Source organism: Botryllus schlosseri, chromosome 2 (genome assembly GCF_051294905.1).
Source record: "Botryllus schlosseri isolate E-star chromosome 2, Bs_hap1, whole genome shotgun sequence".
Lineage (NCBI taxonomy): Eukaryota > Metazoa > Chordata > Ascidiacea > Stolidobranchia > Styelidae > Botryllus > Botryllus schlosseri.
The window spans coordinates 19,402,464-19,428,394 of NC_137237.1; the positions used below are offsets into that span (position 1 = coordinate 19,402,464).

Consider the following 25,931-nt stretch of genomic DNA (forward strand, 5'->3'; position numbering starts at 1 on the left):
TTTTTAGACCAAAAAAATCGCCCTACTCATAAGAGATGCGAAATCGGGCGGAATGAATCAAGACTCGATTGTAATCGATTTATAATCCACGATTTTTGTTGCCCTTTCCTATCCATCCTACGAGCTCTGATTACATTCCTTGTAACGCCCGTGTTATTTGTGACCTTCAGAAATTCGTAGAGGCGGTACAATCGCAACAGGCGCAAGCCGTACTGGACGCCGCTAGCGAGATGAACGAAAAGCCGAGACGAGGCCGTAAACGGAAGTGAATCGAAGGATTTCGCGGAACAACTTTTTTATTCCTGTGTTCTACCAGGCGGACAGCGCCCAGACCCAGCGATAATCGCCGCATCGACTTTATACGTAAATCTTTCCTGCCCGCGATACCTTGTAGCGGGGATGCGTGGCTAATTTCGATTTTTGAAATCGGGTTTCAAGTCTGCCGGGCTTGCGTTTTATAATTTGTACAGTTAATTAAGATTATCGAAAGATCCACAGATTCTATTGTAAAGCTATATTTTAGCTATTAGCAATGTACTAGTAAAGTTACCATTCGTTCTCGATTTCATATACTTCTTGCTCTGTTGATAATAAAATGAATTGTATGTTCGCGTATGGAGGTTGAAAAGCCTTTTGTTGACACACGCTCTAGGATGGCCTCTACTGAGAGGTACCGGGACTTGTAGAGCGCGCGCAATGTCAACGACCGATCGAGTGTGTCACGCTTCGTCTGGCTATTCCGTTATTAGTCACGTTGGAAAACTATACTCGAAAATCGGCAGAATTTGGAATCGTTCCGTGATTTTATTCGTGATACTTATTGCAGGCAATTTCGACTTCGCGAATCTGGAATGCAAGCATCTGTCAGATGCAGATCAGTTTATTAATAATTTCACCATTTCAAAACACCCTAAATATTGCAATAAAATTACTGAATGCCTAGGACTCAAAACAACTTGGAGTGTATTTGCAATCCAGGACCCAGCACGGCCTGGCATATGGAAAAAAGAGGCTTGTGCACGAACACTAAATATGAAGTAGCATAGACAAGCTTTGGAAATGGAGTGACTAGTGTTGGCAGGAAATAGAATGTGATATCGTGGTCCAGAAATCTCGGGCGCAGAGTACTATGCAACGGGCGAAGTAAACCCAGTGGTAACCGTTTTGACTTCGTTCAGGATGGTTGCCACTTTCAACGACAATAAAGCAGCGGTCGCTGGTCTATTATATCGATACCATTGTACGGCGGAATGTCCAGCGCTTTTACATCGTTTGAGCTGTGGATTATCCTTCCGCATCTCTGAAGTTGTCGGCAAACAGTGCTTTCACGCTTGATTTGGTGTAGTTTTTGGTAGCGCAAGCGTTGCAATACCAATTATAAGTGGGTGGATGATTACAAAACATCTTTACACATCACAAGGTACCGTCATCCATATGTTGACATCTCTGATATGTGGTAGTGGTTTAATGTCACGGATATCTAAGCTTTGGGACTGATATGTGAGTAGGCTACAACTGCAAGCGACGCGTCACAGCAGATAGACCGACTGAAGTCCAATCGGTCCACCTGTCCTACACACCGAACACAGACAATTTTCCTAAGTGCTACTGAAGTCCTCATAATAATATTTACAATACTCGCGTTGATTCATCATCAATATACGCAGCCGGAAGCGCTCATCATAACAACGCGTACAAGTGCGGCAAACGAACATAGGTACAGACCAGTCATACATGCTCTTGACAACTAATTTGTAACCGCGTACTAGCCCCAACAAAACGTGGCACAAAACTAATACACGGCCGCGTGAGAAGCCATTTCAACACTCGCATAATATCAAAAAATGATGGCGGTGATATCGCTGTTTCTTTATTCAGTAAACAAGATTCAAGGTTGCTATATTGGGGTTAGTGCTATGTATATATATACGCGTGATTTATTCAACAGGTAACCGTATTGATCTTGTTTGCCGCCCAACACGACTCATCCGCATAAGCGGCGAGGCTTTCGGAAATACACCCATTCGTATAGCATCGACCGAAAGCTGCATAGGCGCGCTGTTTCAATCGGCGCAATAACATAATTTATATTGGTATCTAAAATCGCGTGACAAAATATTTCTCAATTGAATGCATCACAATGTCGGCATCGAGACGAGACGTCAAACTTTCACTTGATTCTGAGGGAAATTTTCCGCGATTTTATCGGCGTAGTGTTCGGTCAAGGCTTTTCTTTTCAGTTTGAACGCGGACGTAATAAGACCCGTTTCGGGGGTCCACGGTACCGATTCCACGTACATCTTTTGCGGTATCTCGAACTTTTGGAGGTGGGCCGTCTTCGCCGCTTTCAGCAGGGCGTCTTTGATCGCCTTTTCCATCTCTGAATTCTTGCATAGATCGTCCATCTTCTTTTCAGTTATTCCTTTGCTCGTTGCTAACGCCACAAACGCTTTTTCGTTCGGCACTATAAATGCCATGGCCGTCGGGTGAAGACTGCTGGCGTACAGCCAAACGTTGTCAAACAACGGACTGGCTTTTAGTTTGGACTCGATGTTACCGACGGCGATGTATTCCCCGTGCGATAACTTCACCAAATCTTTCTTCCTGTCGATAATTTTCAAACTGCCATCATTCAAAATTTCGCCGATGTCGCCCGTTTTGAACCATCGCTGCCCGTCCTCGTCAACGTGGTAGTCTTCCGCAGTTTTCTCTTCGTTTTTGTAGTACCCTTGCGTGATCACGGGCCCACCAAGCCATACTTCCCCTTGCGGATTAGGCTTGTTTGTAGGAAAGTAACCGCCTTCATCCCAAGGCACTAACTTCACTTCGCAGCTAGCTATGGGCGGACCGGCTGTGCCAGTCGAGTGATCTGATGAAACTTGAGTAATAGTGCCTGCGCCGCAAGTTTCTGTTAAACCATACCCTTGCCCGACGGGGCAGCACATGCAGACGTTCATAAATCGCTGCGTTTGCTTGTCAAGTGGCGCACCGCCAGATAGCATCGCCCGCACCCGGCCGCCAAGCAATCCGCGCGCCGCTTTGAACAATTTGTTCACCACTGGCGTGTCTTGTCCTTTTTCCACGTATCCTAATTTGTAGTTGTACGCATAATGAAAAACTGTTTGGCGAAGGTATGAGCCTTCGCCGACAGCCTGAAGCAAAGCTTTTCGCATGCGTTCCATGATTTCCGGTACCGCCGCCATTAGCGTCGGTTTCAAGGTCGGCGCGTCGCCTTTCGTACCGGATTTAATGCGGCTGGACCTGTCCGTCAATGTCAACGGTGTGGAATACCCTATCCTGGCGCCTGTGCATAACAACACGCTCTCTGCAGCGAGCTCCAGCACGTGAGCTAAAGGAAGGTACGCGATGTACGTATCGTCGACGGAAAGACCTGGGATTCGTGCAGCCATTCCCGACATGGCCGCTACGAAATTTCCGTGACTTATCATTACTCCTTTGGGATTTCCGGTGGTACCGCTTGTGTACATGATCATCGCGATTTGATCGTGGGTCGGCGACTGTTTAGGAGAGGCTTTTCCTTCCTCGCTTCGCCCGCGACTTTGTAAATCCGTGAATGTGGTGAGTTGTATCGTATCCGGCAAATCTTTAATTTCGTTTTCCGACTCCACGTAGACGATGTTCGTCAGTTTCGGGAGTTTGGGCAGGCACTGCTTCAACTTGCTCATTACTAGATTAGCGCTGGTGATAACGCACGCTACGTCGGTCTGGTCTAGAGAGTATGTAATACCCTCTTCCCCCAAAGTGGCATAAACTGTGACCAGTGTATATCCGAATCTGAAGCATGCTTGGGCAGCAATCATCCATTCCGCTTGTGTCTCTAAAAACAGAGCCACGTTTTGGCCCGCGGTGACGCCTAAAGCCGCGAGTCCGCGTCCTACATCTTCTACCTTTTCGCTGACTTGGCTGAACGTCAGCCATTTGTATTCGCCGAAAGTCGCCTTCTTGAATACTTTACCGTCAGCCTGTTTCTCATCTTCCTCTGATACCAGTTGGCGTGTACCAAGGCTATCACGACCCCCGTGTTTTTCTACTGCGTAGTCGAAAACGCCGCTAATGGTCCTTCTGCCGTCGTAGACAGACGTTAACAGTTCATTAAAGTGCTCCACGCATCTGTACGGCGATCCGGGGTCTTCGGAATTAGTAGCCTTCGCCCGCAGTTTTAGCGACATCTCGTCTGTTATAATATATACTACTGACTTTCACGAGCAGATATTATATCATGTAACCCGGCAACCGGTCTGAAACAGGAATTTCAAATCACAATACGACATTTGCCCTTCAAAAGCGCCAAAACACACAACTTATCTCTAGCAAGAGTGTGAAGCTGAGAATATCGTCCTGGAAGCTCTGAAACTGGCGTGAACTGATCGAGGTTGCTGATCTACGCTGATGCGATCAATTGGACCCACTTTAGTTCAACGTGGCAATCAACTAACACGGTCTGGCAATAACTACACTCGCCACCTCGTTGCTCTTTGCCCGCATCGGAGAATTATGAGAGTTGGACTTTGGATATCATTTGTCATACCACATGCGTAGTGAAATAAGAGAGAGTCTGAGGGTACTATCGGTCACGGCGGCACTACAGTTCATAATGGAGAGAACGAGAGAATTTGTTCGTCGTCGCCAATAATGCAAATGTGGAACTATAGAGTATGACTGGAGTGACGACTCGATTGTTCTCCCATTGTTAGCCGTCAGAATGGTCACGGTCAGATGGCTGCACCCAAAACAGGATTGCTCAGTGCTTGTTTCTATGGCGTTCAAGGCGATTAGTTAATAATTTCTTGAAGTTGCGGCGGAGTTAGTTAGACAGTTCAACATTTAGGTAGCGGTGGCGAGTCGTTATGACTAGTGAATATTACCGTGTAGCCTATGTTACATTTCTCACGAGATTGATGTGATATTGTGGCTTTGATCCTTTATAGACTTTGCTACGTATATAAATATAATGACAGAAGGTATAATATAGAATATCTGGTTCGTGTGCAGCGGCTATTGTGAGATGAATTCATGGAAAGGACGACTGAAGAATACTACAAAGTGAACAAGTGGAAAGATCTTGAACTATATCTATATGCAGTTCACAATATCTTTGATTGAAAATATGTCCTAGATATTAACTGCAGAAATTCGAGTATGAATATAACAAATAATATCGCAACAGTCTTGTGGTCTTGTATGCCTGTCCGATTGTCTAATAACCGCAGAAACTTGAGTATGACTAGAACCAGGGCTTTGTGTAATGTTAATGTTCTGCTTGATCTCGATTCACTATAGTCAGCTCAGAGCTTACTCCTAGGAAGTATGCAAAATCGCACTTGAATGGAACTCGTTGTCTACTAGAATACCCCAGAATTCGCTTGGAAGATCTCTGCCGGTCGACATTAGTAGAAAGCCAATGCACCACGTCAAGGTTTCGACCAACGCATTGGTTTCCTTTTTTAGGTAGGGAATCCCAATGTGGATAGGCAGCATTTGCCACAGAGAGAAAAAACTACAATACTAACACTACCAGAAACTACATTCGCTGCATCTTTTCTTGGTCACGGGATCCTGGCAGACTTTTGTCGAAGGATTTTGATCACCATAGGCATATGTTGTATTGGCACCTATCCCTCTCTTTATAGCCTTACGCTGGCATAAGGCATTTACTGAGTAACTGACTTGGCTAATATCTGGATTCCTGCTGTATCTCATCAAGACCACTGTTAAAAGGCAATCATTAATTCAGGTCAAAATTCTTGAATAATAATAATGAATGTCAACTGAAGTTACCAAAGATACAAATGCTGCTTCCAGAACATCTTGTGTTAGGACTCTGAAAGATACTGATTCCATAACACCATTCAAAAGCCAAATTGCTAGCTTGAGCATGTTCTTGGTCCATATTTGTATAGAACTCTGAACTTGGTGTTCACTTTTGGCCTTCTTGAAATTGGATGTACATTTCACCTACTTGTTATTAGTGGTAACTAAAGTGGAACCACATAGTCGGGTGGTTATAATGGGACGTATGAACATGGATGTATTTTCTGCCAAAAATCTCAACATTTGTAACAGATATGCTGGAAAATATAAGAATATTTCAATCTACTCAGAATTGCTTCGTGGGCCGGATGAAATCGTGTGGCGGGCCGGAGGCGGCCCGCGGGTCGTATCTTTGACACCCCTGCTTTACATTACAGTAAACCCCACAGTGATAGCAGTAGCAATTGTCAAATTGGTAAAGAAATACCATGGCTTATACAATTCCAACAATAACAGGTAAAGAAATACCATGGCTTATACAATTCCAACAATAACAAAAAAGCAAAGACTTTCAACAGCATCATGATTGAAACAAGAGATTTGAAAGTACAGAAAATGGTGCTAAAAGAGCATATTGTTCATTTTTTAAAGCTATCTCGCTAAAATTTTAAATCTTTTTTTGCTTCTCGTGCAATGCAAACTTCGCAAAATTGTGAGAACAGATGTTATTCAGTGTTTCATTGCCTTGTCCATGACATCCTCAACCTCATTTAGGTCTGAACCAAATTGAAGTGATACAGTGTAAATCAATTCGTTATAGAATGGATCGCATTGAAATGCCTCAAGTACCCTGAAAAAATTTATCTTTTTCGGGGGTTTTGTCATTTCTTTACTGTGGATAACATAAAAGCGGAGAACTATGCCATGAAACTGTTCAGATGGGCTCTTCAATCCACTGTCTTTCTTCCACATCACTTTAATGAGGTTTCCGGATGGCGCTGCAGTTGTTACTTGTTAGGCATGTGGCAATTGCTTCGTTGGCTTGCTTAGAAATGGCTCCCAAAAGCACTCCACCAATATATTGAAGTATGTCTAAAAACACATCAAAGTTTTTCCATGGAAAGGCAAAGTATAGGCTATTTACTTACCAGATTCCTTGCTGTTGACTCCTCCAATGTCTGTGATTGGATGCTGGTCTTTACCCTGCCAGTCATCCCCAAATGCCAAAGTGATACGGCCGAATCAGCCATGACACCGACTTCTATGCGTGACGAATTATGATCTAATTCTGGCGAAAAATATAACAGAGGCTACATGGTATTATTCACTAGTCATAACGACTCGCCACCGCTACCTAAATGTTGAACTGCCCAAGTAAATCCGCCGCAACTTCAAGAAATACACGACGAATCGCCTTGAACGCCATAGAAACAAGCACTGAGCGATCCTGTTTTGGGTGCAGCCATCTGACCGTGACCATTCTGCCGGCTAACAATGGGAGAACAATCGAGTCGTCACTCCAGTCATACTCTATAGTGGAACCATACAACTTTTTCCAGACACAAATATGTTGATTGGATGCAGTACATAAACTGCGGTTCATGGAAGAATTGTGATATAAGTAGATGTAGGGTATGTACTAATTATATTGTTACAGTAATTGCTGGGTAAAGCGGCACCGAAGTGATCTGGTGATCATCGAGTTTACCACAGCTATTTTGATTCCGTATGATCTGCATTGAAGATGTAGCACTGAATATTGAATAATTATAATACAATGAGTATTGCAAAGAACGAGTTAAACGCAACGCATAAAATATGATAGTTGAAGCTACGTAAAGCGACGAAGGCCTAAAAATAGGTACAAATATAATAGGCGTATCAGACTTACGTTTACTCTCAGTAGTGTAGAACTATATATAATGGGTCATTGGGTCATGCACATATTCATATCTAACTCCAACGTTCATTCACCAAATATGCGGTAATGGTAGACGTTTGAGAACGGTAACAGCGTTCGTTTAAATCCAGAGCTGGTAAAGTTAATCCTTGCAGTTTCGTGCGCGAAAACCCCACTGGATACAGATTTATACACATATTAATCAGGAACTCACGCAAGAAACCACCCGCGTGTTTATATTGACATCGCAGCAATTTGCACCTTGCAGTGTATGAGCGAAGAATGATCTATCTAGGTCAAATCTATCCTGGAGGGCAGAGATCAATACGTAGCAGGTTCGAAAACAAAACGCATGAAATATACATTGGAGATGTGCCGATTGAATATGCTAACACGCAACAACAAATCCTGAATTCATTTGTATCACGTCCTAATCCAAACGTGCATCCGCCACTGACTCGAATTCATTCAAAAGTCGAATGAACATTGTAAAGTATTGGAAATTCAATGTCTGAATCTAAATCTAGCTCAGCAACTGCAGTTAATCTACAGTCTATCGAAATCGTTTTTGAAAACCCAAATCAATTCTCTCCTTTAATACACATACGAACGTAAAATTCTTATCACACCAAAATCACGCCCTCGAGCGAGTACATACGTTGGTTGAATCGATACGCGGCAGCGTCTACATACGATACGTCTTTCTGTCAGCGCTGTCTGCATATGGAGTTCTCAAATAGCGGGTCGCGACCCAAATTTGCGTTGCGATTTTCATGATGGTTACAAGTCTCGCCATCACCGTTACCTGTAAATTCTAATCAGATGACGGGCTTTTCAACTACTAGAACAGTGGCCGGCAACCTGTGGATCTCGTCTTTTTTCTGAGGTCGCCATAACTCACAATATTCAATTCGCTACCGATACCGCGATATCAAGAAGATTGCTGCTTTTTTGGTCTAGTTCGAAACATTTAACTGTGTTTTTGAGTACGGATTGCTACACCGTGTCACAATTAATCTATCGTGGTACAATAATCAAAATCCGAATGGTTGCTGCGAGGACCGAGTCAACAACGCTTTGCCTTGGAAGGTAAAAGTTTTGTAGTAGAACAGAGCAGAAGCATTCACGATGGTGCTTTACATTACAATTTTTTCAATGCACTAGAGAGCGGTGTAGCTCATGATTGGGAGTCAGATTCCCTACGAATAAAAATCGGTTTCACAAATATATTTTAAAATATAATTTAACTCGCGGGCCAGGGACTTTGGACATTATCCTAAATGTTGGATGTAATCCCTTAAATTGTAAAGTTAAATTTTGATTTATTCACGCGTGATTACTGCCATCTCAATTGTTGCTACTCGTCGGGACTATATCAATGAACTTTTTATTTTCGGCACCGACGGCACCCAGTGAAATTTAGTAGATTTCCGAATTCCCCATTTTTGCGGCTATCATCGGTTTCACAATTTCATTCTTTGCTTTTGGACAGCCTATATATCGCGGCTCAAACCAGAGCAAATATCAAACGGATAGGGGAAGATGTGGTACCGATGGATCAAAAATTGCAAAATGATCTCTGGCTCTCAAATCTTCAGCCGAGAATAGCAGATCTTTTGCTGTCCCAATACTTCGATACAAGCTCTACCTATCGCGGACATTTACATAAATATCCGCCTTTTCAAAAAATATTTATAAACGTTTAAAATTTGTTGCTCGAACGTGTCATCGGTCCCCACCCGGTGGGTCCAAAGGCACACGACCGTGGGACCTATGAGACATACGCTCAAAAACTCAAATTTGTTAACTTGTTTTGTTGTGTACGATAAGATAAGCTACAGCAAGCCAATGAAGAGTGTTTGGTCGCAACCTTCAAGAATAAAATAGATTATATCAACTCAAATGTGGGCATAAAATCATGTTTTGATTTACGCCTAAACTTACAAAATTAATGCCACACACATATTACCCTCAAATCGACATTTTGACTTTCAAATACCTCGTAATAGCGATAAAACACCACAGGTAACTATGATTTACAGCCTATATATATATATGTAGGCGAGTTTATGCTGTTAAGTGATTAGTTGGTCCATCTATTTTCCTTGATTTGGCTATGGTACTATAGGTCCCCCACCCCATAAATATTGTAATTGACTTGAAAATAGTCCACTCGAGGATGGTATTGATTCAAAAAATATGTGCCATTATATACCCTGATACAAGCCCTATACTTCACATCAAAAATTATGGCGGGTTTGTTAGTCTGAAAGGTGATATAGAAAAATGCAAATGTCGATCCAAATTTACTTTACACCCCCTAAAACGTAAATCATTCGTCACAGACCCCATAACTCACGCAGGTCGAATTTTTTTGCATGTGAGGAAAGATTCTGTTAGCATGTAATTGTAGACAAATTCACGGAGTGTAATCATGGAATTATCATGGAGAATTTTTCAAGTATTTTCGGTCCCTGTGATCCATCGGTACCACATCTCCCTATGTCATGAGAAATAAACTGATACCGCTACGCTATCTCGCCACGTATTTGTCTCAGTTAGTAAAAGCCTTGGATTAAGGGTTGCATTTAAACAAATGGTTGTTTAAAACGCTGTGTTTAAAACATATTTTAAATAGTGTTTTAAACAAAAGCCCTTTTAAAAAAATTGTTTTTGTTTTTTGAAGTTGTAAAATCATGCCATAATTGTGTAAACAACTTTTTAAAAAACGTGTTGTATGAGCATGTGGACAACTTCCACCCGCTATAGCCGACGTATACGATATGGGATGATTAGTCTGTAGGGTTGCATTTAAACAAATGGTAGTTTAAAACATATTTTAAACAGTGTTTTAAGCAAATGCCCTTTTAAAAAATTGTTTTTGTTTTTTGAAGTTGTAAAATCATGCCATAATTGTGAAAAAAACATGTTGTAGGAGCCTAAGAACGATTTCCACCCGTTATAGCCGACGTATACGATATGGGATGATTAGGGCCCGCAAAATAGTCGGTGCAATAGCTATAGTATGTAGATATTTCGGCAAAGGAGCTATATTCGTCTTTTTTTTCAATTGTCAATGTCATTCCACTATGACATCACAATTGAATATTCGTGACGTCATAGTTTGAAAAAATACATAAAATAAAAACAATAAAAAAACAAGTTTTAAACAAGGGCCTTATTTTAAACAAGTTTGTTTTAAATTGATTTTTGTTTTAATTGCAACCCTACTTGGATGTAAAGAGGTGTATTCATTTCACAATACCGGACATGATTATTTTTGACTGTTTTGGCATCGCTACCCGAATTAACCATATCTCTGCATACAAACTCCTTTCAGTTCTTGTTGACAATTTTATCCAAAACTTTAATAAAAAGCTGTATTTAAAAAAATTTGGCATTTTCAAAATTATATTTTAGGCAGTTTTGGAATATGGAACCCGAAATGCCAAAAATAATAATGCCTGCTAATGACCATAAAAGGTCATCACTTCGTCGTGACTGCCAAATCCGCATATAGCATATATTGGTCTATTTTGGTGTAGGCTACTTACTACTAAATATTATTATTCTTGTGCCAACTAAAAAAGGCCTCCAGCCCCGCACGTGGTTGATTACGTCCTAATATTTCAGAGGCTGATTAGTGACTAACAGTTCGGCACCTCCACAAGCGTCACCTGCAGGATATGAGCCACTAATTTCTCATGCACCATTGTGCACCTTTTGTATACTGGTTCATCCCATGGACATTTTGATGCACTCTAGGGCGCACCGTACACATCGACTGAACACCAGCACTGGCCTAATCCACCTAGAACAGTGGTTCCCAAACGGTGGGGAATTTAATGGTTTCAGGTGGGGAATAGACGCATTTGTTCAAAATTATATACCTACAGGACAGTCTACATATTCACGGAGACACATGCGCAATCACCGGTACCAGTTAACTGCTCTGGAATGTATGTATCGAAAATTATACTGCGTGTTGTTCACAAAACCTCATTTTTAACTCTGGGGGCCAATGATGGCGTCACAAACGCATCCAGTACGACTATAGTTTGACGTGAAATAACACTATCTTGAAATTTCGAGCGTTACTGGTATCGGTTCACAATACGTTTTATGTTGCAGTTACAGGCGATTGACTTACGTACTGATGTGGTTGTGTGTCTTGTGTAGTCAAACCAGCAAATAGCTGCTCTGTGATGACAAAAGTGCTGGGTAGTGGGGAGCAGGACCGTAACTGCCGCACCCCAAACCCCCCAATTAGGGGGGCGAGCTCGAAGGGGCCCAAAATTATTTCGTGAATCAACATAAATTAAAGTATTTTTTTAATTTATGCCACTTTTACAAAAAAATTTCGCACTTGGTGCGCGATTTAATATTGCCGAATATCTGATTATTGGGTACCTTTCCCCCACGAAAATACGTAGAATTTATAGAAATGGAGACTTCGGCGTCGGCCATTATTGCGCCACGACGCACCAAAGCATATGAAGTTATAGGCCATGTAACATGCAATTCCGAGAAGTGTGCCAGAAGGATCAGCAACGAGAAGACCTTGACCGAGAAGGAATGCCCTTGATATATATACAATACACATATATGTTTAATTGGCTGAATGGCTGGCGCCGAATGTTCCTGTCTGGGCGATCTGAGCCCCAAAGGACAAATGCCATCCCGCAGGGAAAAATTATTTGCCAGTAAAGCAATACCAATTTGAAATCGTGTGTGCCTTTTACTTTTGGCGATTTCCATATCTTTTGACATAGCAGATTTAGGAGGTCACGAATAGCATAATGCAACGAAGTCAATATACCAACGGGTCCGCCCGAGGATGTTCAATTCTTATTTAGGGGTCCTTCCTTTTCCAACACACCTCACTCAGCTCTACCGGTAAATCTGATTACGTGAGCAGAGAGGGGATAAAAAATTGATAGCAAAATATATGCAATTCTCGATCATATTGGCCGATTCAAACACAAATTATATAAATCTTTCGCGCTTCGCGCGTTTAGTCGAAATAATGCGACGCACTAAACAGTAGATCCAATGTAGCTTATAAGTTACAGGGAAAAAGCTTACAGGCTCAGCGGGGCTGAGGTGGTTCTGGGGGCCCAATACCAACGTTTTTGTGGCGGGGCTAACACAGTGCTCTTACGGTCCTGGTGGGGAATGAAGGCTCGGAATAGATATGAAGTGGGGAATGAGACAAAAAGGTTGGGAACCACTGACCTAGAAGTAGGCTACGTCATAGCGAAGTCAATTCTAATTTCTTCCAGCATATGATATTCATCTAATTCTGAACATTTGGCCATCATTTCTTTCCTGATTGTAATTAGTATAAGTGTGTGGCGGTTCATGACATGTTTATAGCTCAGTGTGAACAATGCAGAACACCCGAAGAAAACGCTAAATCCCTATCTGCATTTGCGAACCTGCTTCAAGATGACCTTATCATGTCATTTTCGCTTTAATTATGACCTACTCAATCTAACCGGATATGCGCATTACGCAAGGCATAGCAACATCCATCTGTCAACGACAACGTGACAACATCTGTAAATATGAGAGTAATCCCTCTTTTGTACCACGCGCAATCAGTTCGTCGAATATGCATCATATCTGATGACAACATAACAGTGTTGGGATCAAGTCACTACCTTCGAGTCACGAGTCATCTCGAGTCATTGCACATTTTGACTCGAGTCAAGTCAAGTCAATCGATTTTCAAAGGTGACTCGAGTCAAGTCAAGTCACTCGTTTTTTGGAGGTGACTCGAGTCAAGTCAAGTCAAGTCAAGTCAAGTCACGAGTCAAGTCACAATTCAAGTCAAATTGAATTTTCGAAGTATGAGTGATCATTATATTTTACTAGCTGTGTTAGAGAGATCAATTGGTCATTTATCTTGAATCAAATAACGAATATAAAGTTAAATATACACGCAAAAATGCTTTGTATCGCTCACGCACACGAAGAACTGATAATAAAATATTTCAGTAACTAGCTACATCATGGGTGTCAAACATACGACTCGCCAAATATTTCATTCGGCCCGCGAAGAAATTCTGAGTATATGTTGAAAATTGCGTAATTTTATCCAACAAATTTATCGAATTTGTAGTAAGAAATAGGCGTACTACTAATAAATATTCCTTCAAGATAGCAAATTTCGAGTATGTTCAATTGCTCATAGGTCACATTATAACCACCCGACAGCGGAGTTGTGATTGTAGGATTCGTCAGGAGAAAATCGCTGACATTGATACCCAATTCCGAGAATGTGAAAAAGTGCATATATTGAGTTGAGCGAGTTAGTAATATTTTGGAATTATTTGACTGGTGCGGCCCGCGAGTGATCTGAATATTTGAATTCGACGCACAACATCAGTTGAGTTTGACAACTCTGAGCTACATGCTACATTCTCTTATTATCAGCCAAAATAGAGGATCGAATACGAAGCCTCGAGAAGATGAAAGAAATTGATATCGAAAAATACACTTGTCATCCATACACATCCGTGAGGACAGAATATATTTGTTCGATTTAAATCACCGTGTAATGTAAGGACAGAGCCGTCCAATAAACATCGATACGTTGCTATTAAATTAATGTGCTACTACGACAACGCAAAGTATGCTCATTTCGTTTGCGGTCAGTGTATTTGCCATGTAACAATGTAGGATTAGTGAAACGTACAACCAGTGAATGGCTGGTTACTCTCACAAGTTACAACGGCGTATCGTGAATAATCCGAACAAGCACAAAATACATTGATTAGTCGACACCGTTTACTTGATGACTTGAAATTGACTCGTAAATTTTGGTCCGAGTCACGAGTCAATCCACATTTTTGAAGTGCCGAGTCAAGTCAAGTCAAGTCATTTTTGCAAAGTGACTCGAGTCAAGTCAAGTCATTCGAAAAAGTTGACTCGAGTCTGACTCGAGTCAAGTCATGACTCGAGTCATCCCAACACTGCAACATAATGACATATAAATCTATGACTCCACTCGGTCGATTCTTTTTTCAATTGTTTAATATCGTGTTGCTATTATAAAGGATATAACATGTTTAATGTTTAGTAAGCCTATCGTGCTGTAGCCCTCATTAGACATGCATAGCATAGCATTCATGCAGCCAAGGAATGATAAATCCCTAAGTATATACACGATCCATCAATATATCCAATGGTACGAGTATAGATAGATACTCCTCATTGTTTCCTTGCCGAAATCGGGCATGATGTCGGTCGAACTTTTGTTTCCACTCCAGCCGAAGTCAATTCGCCCGTAATTATCTGTTGAATCATTCGTGTCGTTCTTTGGTGCCTCGTGAATGCCCACACTGCATCATCACCTGTCGAACAAAGCAAAGTGAAGGGTATTCTGTTATCGGCATTGGACTACAGTGGGTCGCACTAAAAGTCAACATGGTGTTAGCTAAAATAAATGTACGCGAAGGACCGAAGTGATAATTGTAGCCGGAACATCCCAATATGATAAGAAACAAATCAAAAGATATATTCAATTAGTTTAGGAATAAGACTACGGCCGTAACCAAGTCACGAGGCTCCGAGTCACAAGTCAATCTCACTTTTACAGTTTTGACTCGGGTCAAGACGAGTCATTTTCAATTCACCACCGAGTCAAGTCCGAGTCCAAGTCAGCGAACAGCGGGTCGAGTCCGACTCATGGTATTATGATTCGAGTCCGAGTCCAAGTCATTGTGTTGACTGCTCAGTGCTCAGTTTCCAGTTAAAGTCTTGTTAAAACCACTTTTCATAACTCAGTTTGGTGATATCGAATAGTTCGCATTTATAATATACTAATTTTCCTCATTTTAACAGTTTCTGGTCGCATTTTCAAATACCAGTTGGCTACCAATTAACGAAATCCCAATAGTGTGGTTATAACTTTACTATTGTTCGAAGTTACAATGAAATGTCGGTCTTGGACGTCTCAGTCTCGAGTCACATGACTTGGTTCGAGTCATACGCAATAACTCGAGTCCAAGTCGAGTCAATACACAGATTGACTCGAGTCGGGTCGAGTCGAGTCATTTCCGATTTTGATAAAATGACTCGAGTCAAATCGAGTCATCAGAAAATCGTGACTCGAGTCACTACAACCCTGGATAAGACACTTTTTCTGGGCGGTGACCCGTAGAAGGCCCGTGTCGATATAAACATATAGCTCTAGGACAGTGGTTCTCCTTTTAGTCTTTGCGGACCTCATTTGGACCTTCACGGACCCCCGTGGACCCCCCTCAAGATTTCATTCAAAATTAGCCCAATTATCGTACAACTGTCGTCTGTCTTGTGTAAATATTAACTGTAGGGTTGTGGGAAACAGCTACAAAATGACTTTTCGTGAAAATAACATCATACTATGTAGAAATTGGGTAGACTTTAATTTCCGAAGCGAATTTTGCAGCTGTATTTACTGTCTTGAAAATCCCCGTCTTCGATTTGATATGAACGAGTGCCGGAAATATCTCCACAAATATAGGCGAATGTATGTAGGCCTAATATTTACGCGTAACGCTTCAGACTACAGCCTCAGCCTAGTCATTTCAATGTAGCATCTCATCTTGAAGCTCTTCTGGAATAGTGTTTATGTATATCACCGAAGAAAATGAATGCCGTGGCGAGGTTTCAATCCCTTCATTGGGCGAGATTAGGAAAAAACTCAGGAATTTCAGTAGGCTATTGGCAATTTGGCAATTAAAATGAGTTTGCACAGAAGGATATTTTAGATCAGACGGCTATTCTAATGATGTGAGTCCTGATGTTTTGGCAATTATGAAGCGAAACTGTCTCATGCTTCCCCTAATTTAAAAAGTACAAATTATGTCACGAATCATTTTTCAAATTTAGTGGTTTCGTGGACCCCCCAGGGGTCCGCGGATCCCCGGTTGAGAACCACTGCTCTAGGAATTGTCAAACGATGTCTAGCTTATATAAATCGGGAATTGTGAGAAGTAGGCTACAATTCGGATCGGTGTTTCAAAAAGCATGAGCGCTTGGAGTCTGGTTGGCACTGTATCATGATCATTTTATTAATTTTTTTTTAATCAAATCAATACACCACACGATTGCGATATAATGAAAAGATAGGAGAGTGGTGCCGAAACGACTTGGAGTAGTCTTTAATCAGATACCCATCTTGGCCTACAGACAGAGGCTACAGCATATAAATAATAGGCATGCACAATTGCACACTGGATAAAAGTAAGCGCCAAAAATGAATGCTGCATGTGTCAGACGTCGGTAGGCTAGTTCGTTATGTCAGATTGTGGTTCCGGTAATCTTGAGGGCAGACTAGTATTGTATAACGCAGTCAAGCAAATATTATGATTTAGATTCGTCACGCCGTCCACATTTGTATTTGTGATTTTATCATGTCACAAACAGATATCGGAATGGTGTCCTAACCAGAAATGATGAATTCACGAGGATATGAACTCGATTTGCTATCACCAAATGCAAAATACGTATTTTACAAAACCAGAGAGGGTACCTGTTTGATGTGGGCACGATCACACTAGTTGACCGGTCATCCCTACTTCCCTATCCGATATGGCGGACTGACAAAATATATTTACCACTGTTAGGGGGCGATAGAGACGCACGGATGGACTGAGTGAGTGTTCCTGTTCACTGTTCAGTGGTCACTGTTCACGAGTGTCCTATCCAGTGTTGCTGTTGGAGTGTTGGTGGCATTCATGGTGGTTCGGCTACATTGGATTTTACACCAGGCCGATATTCTGTATATAATATTCCGTATCTGCTGACTTTTAGCATGACCCAATTCTAGGCTTTTTAGACACCGCTTGGCTTATGCGGATCAGATGGCGAGGAGGAACCTAGATAAACCTCCGACATCGGTAGGAATTCTGGAGACGACCTCGGTCGGACTCGAACCCTCAACTAAGTCGTGTGGAGCTGTGGAGTCGGTAGATTTTTCCACCGACTCCAACTCCAACTATTTTCTTAAGAAAACTCCGACTCCGACTCAGACTTCAACAGTATTACCAATTTACTTCGAAAATCATATGCCACAGTGACGGTTAAATGACCATCAATAACGATTAAACATATTCAAACATATCATTAACGATGCCAAATTGTTTCATTGTGGCACAGAATTATTAATTATGCAATTGACATGGAAAGGAAAGGCCGTAGTTTATTTTTGTCCTTGACGTTTTTGCGGCATATACACCGACTCATGATAGACATACACACGATCTGTGCATGCATAATTGCATATGCATACCATGAGTGCATGATTTGCATATGCCGCTGGACAAGGAAAGTGCAGATATAGCCTTGTACGGCTTTCTAAGTCTTGCATCACCCCTCCATGCTATCCCAGTAATGCATGAGCGCCAAGCGAGGAAGTCATGGATATCAGTGTTACTAACGGGTCTTTTGTCTGACCCGGCCGGGGATCGAACCCACGACCTACCGATCAAGAAGCCGGACGCTTGACCATTACGCTATCTTGTCGGTAGAATGCCTTTCTAAATATCCTTCCTTTTTCATATTTTCTAAGTTTTTATAACATGGACTTTCTAATACCTTAATTTGTATGAATCATTCAACGATGACATAGATCCAATCCTGTATCATTCAAATGTAGATAAAACAATCGAAGTGTAGCTCTTGTGTATGAGTCAGCAACTTATACAGAGATGTAACTTACTAATTTTCTGATTACACACTATACTGATTACAAGCACACACACTCTCACTACTAGTAAACATTGGTCAGAAGCGAAATTTAGGAAGTAGTCAAATAGCACATGTCTATCTACCTACGTCCGACATGCACTTAGTCAAGTATTCGAGGACTAGGACTTGCATTCTTTCTTAATAATTTGTTCGACCCAAGCAGCTGAGCTACACTACAAATAGTTATAATTTTGTGCAGTGGAAAGCAGCGTGTGGTTGTATTTACATCAGTTGAACAATTTTACAAAACTAGACGATTTGTTTGATCTGTCACAGTATCGTGGTATAATTCCAAATATTGCATCAATTTGTGACTGCATCGCCAAGATGCATATTGCGATTTTCATCCTCTATGCAACTGAATTGCTATTTGCAAATAATGTCCAATTTTATCAATATCGTTAATAATGACAGTGATTGATGGTGTATAAAAATCATATTCTAGGTATTATTAGTAATTTTAAGATAGCTTGAAAACAATTGTTTTCATAATAAAGAAGTCGGAGTCGGAGTCAGGGTCATTTTCACAAACCCCGACTCCGACTCCAGCCACTATAGTTTTCACGACTCCGACTCCGACTCCGACTCCGAGGCGTGCTAAGAACAAACTCCGACTCCGACTCCATTAAGTGAAAAATTGCCATACTCCGAATCCGACTCCACAGCCCTGGGAACGTGAACCACAAGTAGGCCTACCACTGCGCTATCTCGCCATGCGGCTGAGTGAGTGAGTACCTTCTGGATCCCTAATCATAGGCTGTTCTGTTATTTTCATCCACTCAAGACACACAATTTACAATGCGATATACACGACACAATGCGGTGTGATGAACCGAGGGGGGATGTCGAACAGCCCATATTGTGCGGTTTATCAGTAAAACATCCATAGTATTGCCCGATGTATACCATTGACCATGAAATGACCAGTTTGCAGTGACAGCTACCAGGCTTGCACATAGGCCTATATTAGAGTTACCATATTTCTGCAACCCAAATTCCGGACACTCTTTAGCGATCACTAGTGGATTTCAAAATGGGTTATGACGTCACACTGGCGAAACTTTGCTCATAGACCAGAGGTGGTCACGATCCGGTTCAGGAGTATGTGGCTGTGTGTTGTGTAACCGGGGCCGAAAGCCCATGTTTTCAGCCCCTTCCCGCCCAAATAAACAATGATTTTGAGCCCACACTATAGGGTAATCGATGCAACTTCTGGGGGGGAGGGTGCTTGCTATGTCAATCTGGTTTCTATATGCATCTGGTCGGTAAATATTTGAGTGAATTCTGTCAATAATATTGGTTATTCCATATACTACTATATAGATCAGAGTTGGATCAATTACATTATTTCAGTTCAATTACAATTACAATTACAATTACTTTCATGCATGTTTCAATTACATTACAATTACAATTACTCCATGCTAAAAATAGCAAATTACAATTACAATTACAATTACTCCTTGCATGCTTCAATTACATTACAATTACAATTACAATTGCTGTTGTTGAACATGTAATTGATTAATCATAAATTCAACCGTGATCCTTGACAACCGTAGCGTCGTATTTAACAACAATTCAAGTCTAGTTCAGATTGTGTAGTAATAAATGCGTTTATGTGCGTACATAGTATGCTATGTAAGATGTCATTGTGACGTAATATAAGCGTGTTTTGTATGCTCGGTAATTATGGCTCACGTAATTGGAAATGTAAAATGTTATTCACCTAATTTCCTATGGGTTAGGATTAAGGATAGGGTGCAGTATGTCGTTGAAAAAGTATTATAATATATGCACGTGTTGGATTTGCGTATATAGTATATAATTAAAGAAATAATATTATTTTTATCGAGGGACGTAGGAATTAGGATGAGGAGTAAAAACAAAACCGTGCTTTGTCAGATAAGACGTTATATAATATCCAGTGGTCTGGTTAGTTAGCCAGACGAAGAAACGATGCAGCATCGTGATCTGAAATCGTATTGTAGATTGCCAACCCACGGATAGATGCGCAAGATGTGAGTCACGGATGAATGCACCGACAAACGTACTGCAGAGCCGCCTAAAAGCAGCAAACTTTGTAGTCCTAGAGCTGGCGATCCATGCGTCCAAATTTGATGCATCTGGTCTTTATCGTAAGCTATTGATGTACTGATTCCGAAAATACAAAATAAAATCTCGTCAGGGCAATGTAACTGGTCCAAAATAGCCGTTTAAGGCCGACTGTTCTGAAAAGTGAGAGCGCTGCAGCAGCATGACCACAACAATTGCCAATTACGCCCAGCGATTGTTCAGAACAATGCCGATTCCCAGACTTTCACGACTATTTTGGGATGGTACCATTGCCTGGAATTATACTTTTATTGCGGAATCAGTGCGACACTAGCTTTCGATTAGGACCATACATATCAAATTTCGACGCTTGGATCGCCAGCTACGGGACTATCAATTCTGCTGCTTTTAGCCGGCTCAGCAGTTCGCTTCTCCGCGTATTCAATCGTGAGTCACGTGTTTCGAATCCATCCGTTGGTTAGTAATCTAAAAATTGTATACAATGGCAGCAGCATAGCGGTAAAAATAAAAAAACTTCGCCCGCAAGGGCGCAGTCAAGGGCTTCCGCGAATGGATCCACCAAATTCCTTGTCGACATTTCAAGAGAATACATTATAAGTCAATTATTTTATGTTGTGCTTGTCAGGTCTCAATAGCAATTTAATGTAATTGAAATTGTAATTGAGCAAAATTTTTGTCAAATTACAATTACAATTACAATTACACAAAATAAAAATGCTTCAATTACAATTACATTACGATTACATTGAAAAATGTAATTAATTACATTCAATTACAATTACAATTACAATTGATCCAACTCTGATATAGATGCTACTCTCCGCCCACATTATCAGAGTTAGCGGTAGAGCTGGCGGAGGATGATGAGTTCGAAAATACATGGAGCGTAATTGCACAATGCACATCGTTAAGTCAGGTTCATTTCCTACCGATAAGATTGTTTATCAGCCTTATGCCGGTGTGCACCATGGAGCTTTATAAACACCCCACATCCAGTGGTTTCTAACCTTTTATGGTCGCGACTTCATTTCCAATTTGAAAATGTTCCGTGGCTTCGATCAAAATTTGACGAGCTGATTACTAAAATAATTCAGCACCTTTGCCCAGACTTACTCGCGGGCTATTTTGGAAGCTGATTACGTTCAACATGTTCGCAAACCCCAGAATAAAGGCAAACGACCCCCCTCCGTTTGGAACCAATATCTTTCAAAAAGCATTTAAACGGCCTTAACGATCTCTAGGAATATACCGTTCTTCTATAATTGCGATTAAAATTAGGATTATTCCAGTAAACGAAGGTTGTTTTTATTTATATTTTATTGCAGTTTTTGCGAGGGTGGTAGTGTCCATATCAAAATAAATAAATGCGATAGTAAATCGCGCGCAGCGCGAAGAAAAATGTCGTGCATCAGCATGACTATTCCTCAAAAATATTGTTTTTATGCTGATTTACGAAAAAATTAAGAGCCTACGTCAAGTCTTCATAATTCCGGACATTTGGCATATTTTAGAAATTCCTCCCGGACTCTAGTTTGAACAGTGAAATTCCGGACGTATGCCAACCCTAGCCTATATATATCTACAATCTTGATGATGGATGAAAAAGACAAAGAAAGCTCACCATTAGGCAGACATAATATCGCTATCAGTGTATTTCGTCTCACGTCAGATAGAATGGATACTGAAACTTGCTTGGTCGAATCTGGGAAAAGAGAATCCACCATATGACGTCATATTTCTAATAAATACGCCCATCACTTACCGTAGGCCCATGCGGATTCAGGTAAAAAGGCGTAATTGTATCGCATGATATTTCTCCAAGATCGATCTGTTAAAATTAGTGCAGCGTACACTTTTTGCTGTATATCGTACGACGCTACTCTCAAAACATAGGTCGCTGTATCCAGAGGTATGGTCAAAGTAGTTAAGAAAGCTACTCAATCAGAGGTAGAAGTAACGACGCTAAAATCTACTCAAGGAAGCAAGAAAGTAAGTAGCTGTGGGAAGCAGTCGTAAATACTCTTTCATGGGCTGTCAAAAGCCGGAAACCGAGACCTTCGGACGGTACGGAAAACTGCGTTCGTGCTGCTCAATAAGTAGCCTACAAAGTTTCCACACGTAAGAATTAGACCGCATCGTCGAATGCAAATGATAGTTTTGCTTTGGAGAAGCGACTCCTAACTTTTATTTATCCCAGAGCTCCATTTCAGATAATGTCATGGAATTGTGCTCTCCGCCGTATTAAGGCTCGTAGTTCAGGCGAAAAGGAATACCGAGTTGTATCAGAAACGGCATTACCGTTTTGCGCGATGATTGTTACGTGAAGCAACAATATGGTAGCTCGTAAAATGTCCATTACATTTAATTTTACTTCGTAGTTTTAAACTTATACGTGCATGTGCTCCGGACAAAAGAACTCAGATTAATAAGACCTCTCTGTAACGATACCGAGAAATTTAACTACAATATTTAAAAAGGAGGAATATATTTCAAGTATTTTCATAGGGATGGTGTGAACCTCTGACAGGTTCAGGCTCGTGTGAACGTGAACCTTTTTAAAAGGTTCTGTGTGAACGCGAACGTGAACCTCATGACGTCACGTGACGTCATATTGCTAATTCCAACCCTGCATTTTAGTGAAGTGATAGCCTATTTTAATGTACACGATACCTAGCGACGACTCGGGTCACATAATGCCACAATGCTGAAGTACGTCGCCAAATCTATCAACTGGGGCAATCAAATGAGATAATAATCTCATAAAATCAATATCTTTCGTCGCTTTGCGAACAATTTCGACGAGGACTTGCAAGGGAACATAAGCTTTGGTTTTTATGATACAATAAACATCTGAATTCAAGATTAGCCCCGTACGCCTGCTTTTTTTTACATCATACAACGATATCAATTTCATTGATTGGCTGAATAAGCAAAGCATCATTCGCTGACTACACACGTAGTCCATTTCGCCCTTGATGCTGTGTGATTGCGGGTCAACCTCACAGCAAACAGTCACTAAATATTCACTAACACAAAACTGGATATTTCGAGCAAACTTTTGTAACAAAGCAAGTAAAATTTTTGGGATTGTCAATGTGCATACTCGATTAGCGTTGACTTTTTTTATGCTGCCAGCGCCATGCATAGAGTGGCCCGCAGTTGAAATGCAATAAATTCCAATCAAAGACGTAATAATGAAATAAAAATTGTGATATATTAAAAAGGTTCACAGTGCAGAACCTACCAAGGTTCGTTTGTGAACGTGAACCTCTAAATATCTGAGGTTCACACACAGAACGCGAATGTGAACCTCACGTTCACACCATCCCTATTTTGTCCATATAGTTTCAACGGTGGCTGACGATCAACGGTCTAACACTAAAAAGTCAATTACAACTTTTTCCCTATTTGAACACTTGCTGTGCGGTTAGCATGCTAGGTTACGATTAGATGGTTCCAAATATTTTTCTAAGCCATATTAACTGTGATGAAACATGTCATATGTGTGACAGTAGCCTACGGTATGAAAAGAACCCGCTATACCTAAATGATACTAACCAACACTTTCGTGAAAACATACTTGTCACTCAATATCAATTTCGCGCGAAGCACGACGAAAATTCTGAACTTTCCTCAACTTCAGTGTTAGTTAAATTGTATAATGTTGGTACTCCGCGAAAAAAGGTCCCTAAATTTATCGTCTCATTCTCTCTCTCTCTCATTGAAAGAGTAGCCTACTTCTACTTCACAAACGGTAATTAGCGAGTAAGTAAGTAGGTAAATCACAAAATATTGTGAAGTAGAAATATAAGTAGCGAAAAAGTTGTTCTACTTGAGTAAGTACTAGAAGTAAACGAAAGCTACTTGAGTACTTCAAAAAAGTAGAAGCACTTCGTTACTCTGTATCTAAGCTTCGAACGCCATGGAATAAGAATCTTTTTATATCGTCACCAAGAAAGCCGCGTCATTGCTTCTTAGCACCAATCATAATAATCGACCATAGGTTCTATTATTTTGATCCGTTCATACACGATGTACAATGCGACACACAAGATGCAATGCGATACCATAAACACTTATGAGGATGTCGAACCAAGTAGGCTACGGTCTCTCTCTCTCTCTCTAACCCACGATCCATCTCGGCCTAATACACTTAAACTGCATCCACAAGGCAGAGGTTTCCACGAATCGTTGGAAAAAGCGTGTCCAAATAACGTTGGAGTTCGGTTTGTAAAATAGTGATTTTAAATACCATTTATAGTAAAGACAAGTGGTAGGATGCATTTAGCCTCCAGGTATACGTACAGATTGAAGTTGGTACTCACTGAAATCAGCAGGCAGCACATATCTATTGCCGCTCACGTGATCCCCGACAAATGAATATACTTGATGAATGAGTGGACTAAAATTTAACATAACGAGGGCTGAAAATTTTAGAACGATTTTCATGTGATTTTGGGTTAGAATGCATTACCCGTAGCGAATTTCTAGTGTGAACTTGGAGGTGATGTCGTTAAACTTGAAATAAACGCCTCCACAGCGGATAATATTCGTGAAGATATCCGCACTATCCATAGCCCAATTCCATTTATTGAAGGTGAGCTAAAATAGAAACGAATATAGTTTCACATAATCATGATGGAAATGCGCTTTCCATACTTCTATCTCTCTACACTACATCCTTGTTTGGACAAATGTCAAGTAATCTTACCTCATCCCACTGGACTGGTGCCGATTCCTCTACATTCGAGCAAGCGTTTGCTGTGGCCAGCAGTAAGAAACTCACTACTATTTTCATGGCGAGGGACTCGATATTGCGAAGCACTCGAGAAAGGAATGATTTCCGAATAGCAGCTGCTCCAATATTACTTGACCACCGCCCAGTATCTGGAATTTATATCAGTATAGTTATCGGTGACATAGACTACAGGAAAAAGAACTGGAGTGAAATATGACGCACGTCTTACACCACGCCGAAAATGCGGAACTGACCAAGAAATACATTTTTGCGCATACAGGAAGTATGGGCATTACATCTGTGCCACTACATTCGACTCTTGTAGTTTACACTAGCTTTACATTTATCCGAGCTAGAACAAGTCAGGCGCCGTAGGTGCTATGCTTATCTTTGATGATCGACTCATGAGAGAGGTAAACATTATCACTATGACACACTCCTGTTACTTGGGCTTTTATATAACGATATTAGACAAAGCAGTTTGTCTGCACATACACTTCGAGCTACTGGTTTACATTCAATCGCATTTTCAAACTTATTTCGCTCTTGTTCGTTTCCAAATTTACGCCAGAATCAATGGACTTGTCTGCGGTAGAGTTTGAAATTGTGTACATTGGACAGTACAATTTCGATTATATCGATAACCAATCCTATTGCTTTACTGTTGGCATAAAGCTCGGACTTTCTCGACTGCATCTTTGAGATAAT

General features: G+C 41.0%; 3 protein-coding genes and 1 long non-coding RNA gene across 6 annotated transcripts in view; 1 reads left to right on the forward strand and 3 right to left on the reverse strand.

Moving 5' to 3' along the window:
• LOC145434023 (uncharacterized) overlaps nucleotides 1–615 on the forward strand; it is a 29,598-nt gene extending 28,983 nt beyond the window's left edge. For both annotated transcript variants that reach the window (XM_080311298.1, XM_080311299.1), the window contains exon 22: nucleotides 171–615. In XM_080311298.1, coding sequence (XP_080167424.1) covers nucleotides 171–269 — 99 coding nt within the window. In that variant the 3' untranslated portion in view covers nucleotides 270–615. The remainder of the gene's footprint in view (nucleotides 1–170) is intronic.
• A 1,233-nt stretch (nucleotides 616–1,848) lies between these two features.
• On the reverse strand, nucleotides 1,849–4,496 carry LOC145434027 (long-chain-fatty-acid--CoA ligase 4-like). Its single transcript, XM_080311306.1, has one exon. It carries the CDS (start codon nucleotides 4,188–4,190, stop codon nucleotides 2,163–2,165), a length of 2,028 nt encoding a protein of 675 aa, XP_080167432.1. The 5' UTR covers nucleotides 4,191–4,496; the 3' UTR covers nucleotides 1,849–2,162.
• A 1,527-nt stretch (nucleotides 4,497–6,023) lies between these two features.
• LOC145434032 (uncharacterized) lies at nucleotides 6,024–7,321 on the reverse strand. 2 transcript variants are annotated; one of them, XR_013913256.1, is made up of 3 exons: nucleotides 7,127–7,321; nucleotides 6,921–7,060; nucleotides 6,024–6,864 (listed from the first exon to the last, which is right to left on the reverse strand). It is a non-coding gene; the product is annotated as an uncharacterized LOC145434032 (long non-coding RNA). The 2 variants fall into 2 exon arrangements; XR_013913255.1 differs by having other exon boundaries at nucleotides 6,921–7,321.
• A 7,371-nt stretch (nucleotides 7,322–14,692) lies between these two features.
• LOC145434031 (uncharacterized) lies at nucleotides 14,693–25,371 on the reverse strand. Its single transcript, XM_080311309.1, has 6 exons — nucleotides 25,197–25,371; nucleotides 24,960–25,087; nucleotides 24,811–24,887; nucleotides 22,248–22,313; nucleotides 22,107–22,187; nucleotides 14,693–15,030 (listed from the first exon to the last, which is right to left on the reverse strand). Exons 1-6 carry the CDS (start codon nucleotides 25,281–25,283, stop codon nucleotides 14,888–14,890), a joined length of 582 nt encoding a protein of 193 aa, XP_080167435.1. The 5' UTR covers nucleotides 25,284–25,371; the 3' UTR covers nucleotides 14,693–14,887.
• Nucleotides 25,372–25,931: the final 560 nt, after the last annotated feature.

Bases quoted from the DNA above. Each gene is read 5' to 3' on its own strand.
- LOC145434027 (XM_080311306.1), bottom strand. From the start codon at position 4,190: ATGTCGCTAAAACTGCGGGCGAAGGCTACTAATTCCGAAGACCCCGGA.
- LOC145434031 (XM_080311309.1), bottom strand. From the start codon at position 25,283: ATGAAAATAGTAGTGAGTTTCTTACTGCTGGCCACAGCAAACGCTTGC. The intron at 24,888-24,959 runs GTAATGCATTCT...GTTAAATTTTAG, and splicing joins ACACTAGAAATTCGCTACGG to TCCACTCATTCATCAAGTAT. The intron at 15,031-22,106 runs GTGAGCTTTCTT...TTTGTTCGACAG, and splicing joins GATATTATGTCTGCCTAATG to GTGATGATGCAGTGTGGGCA.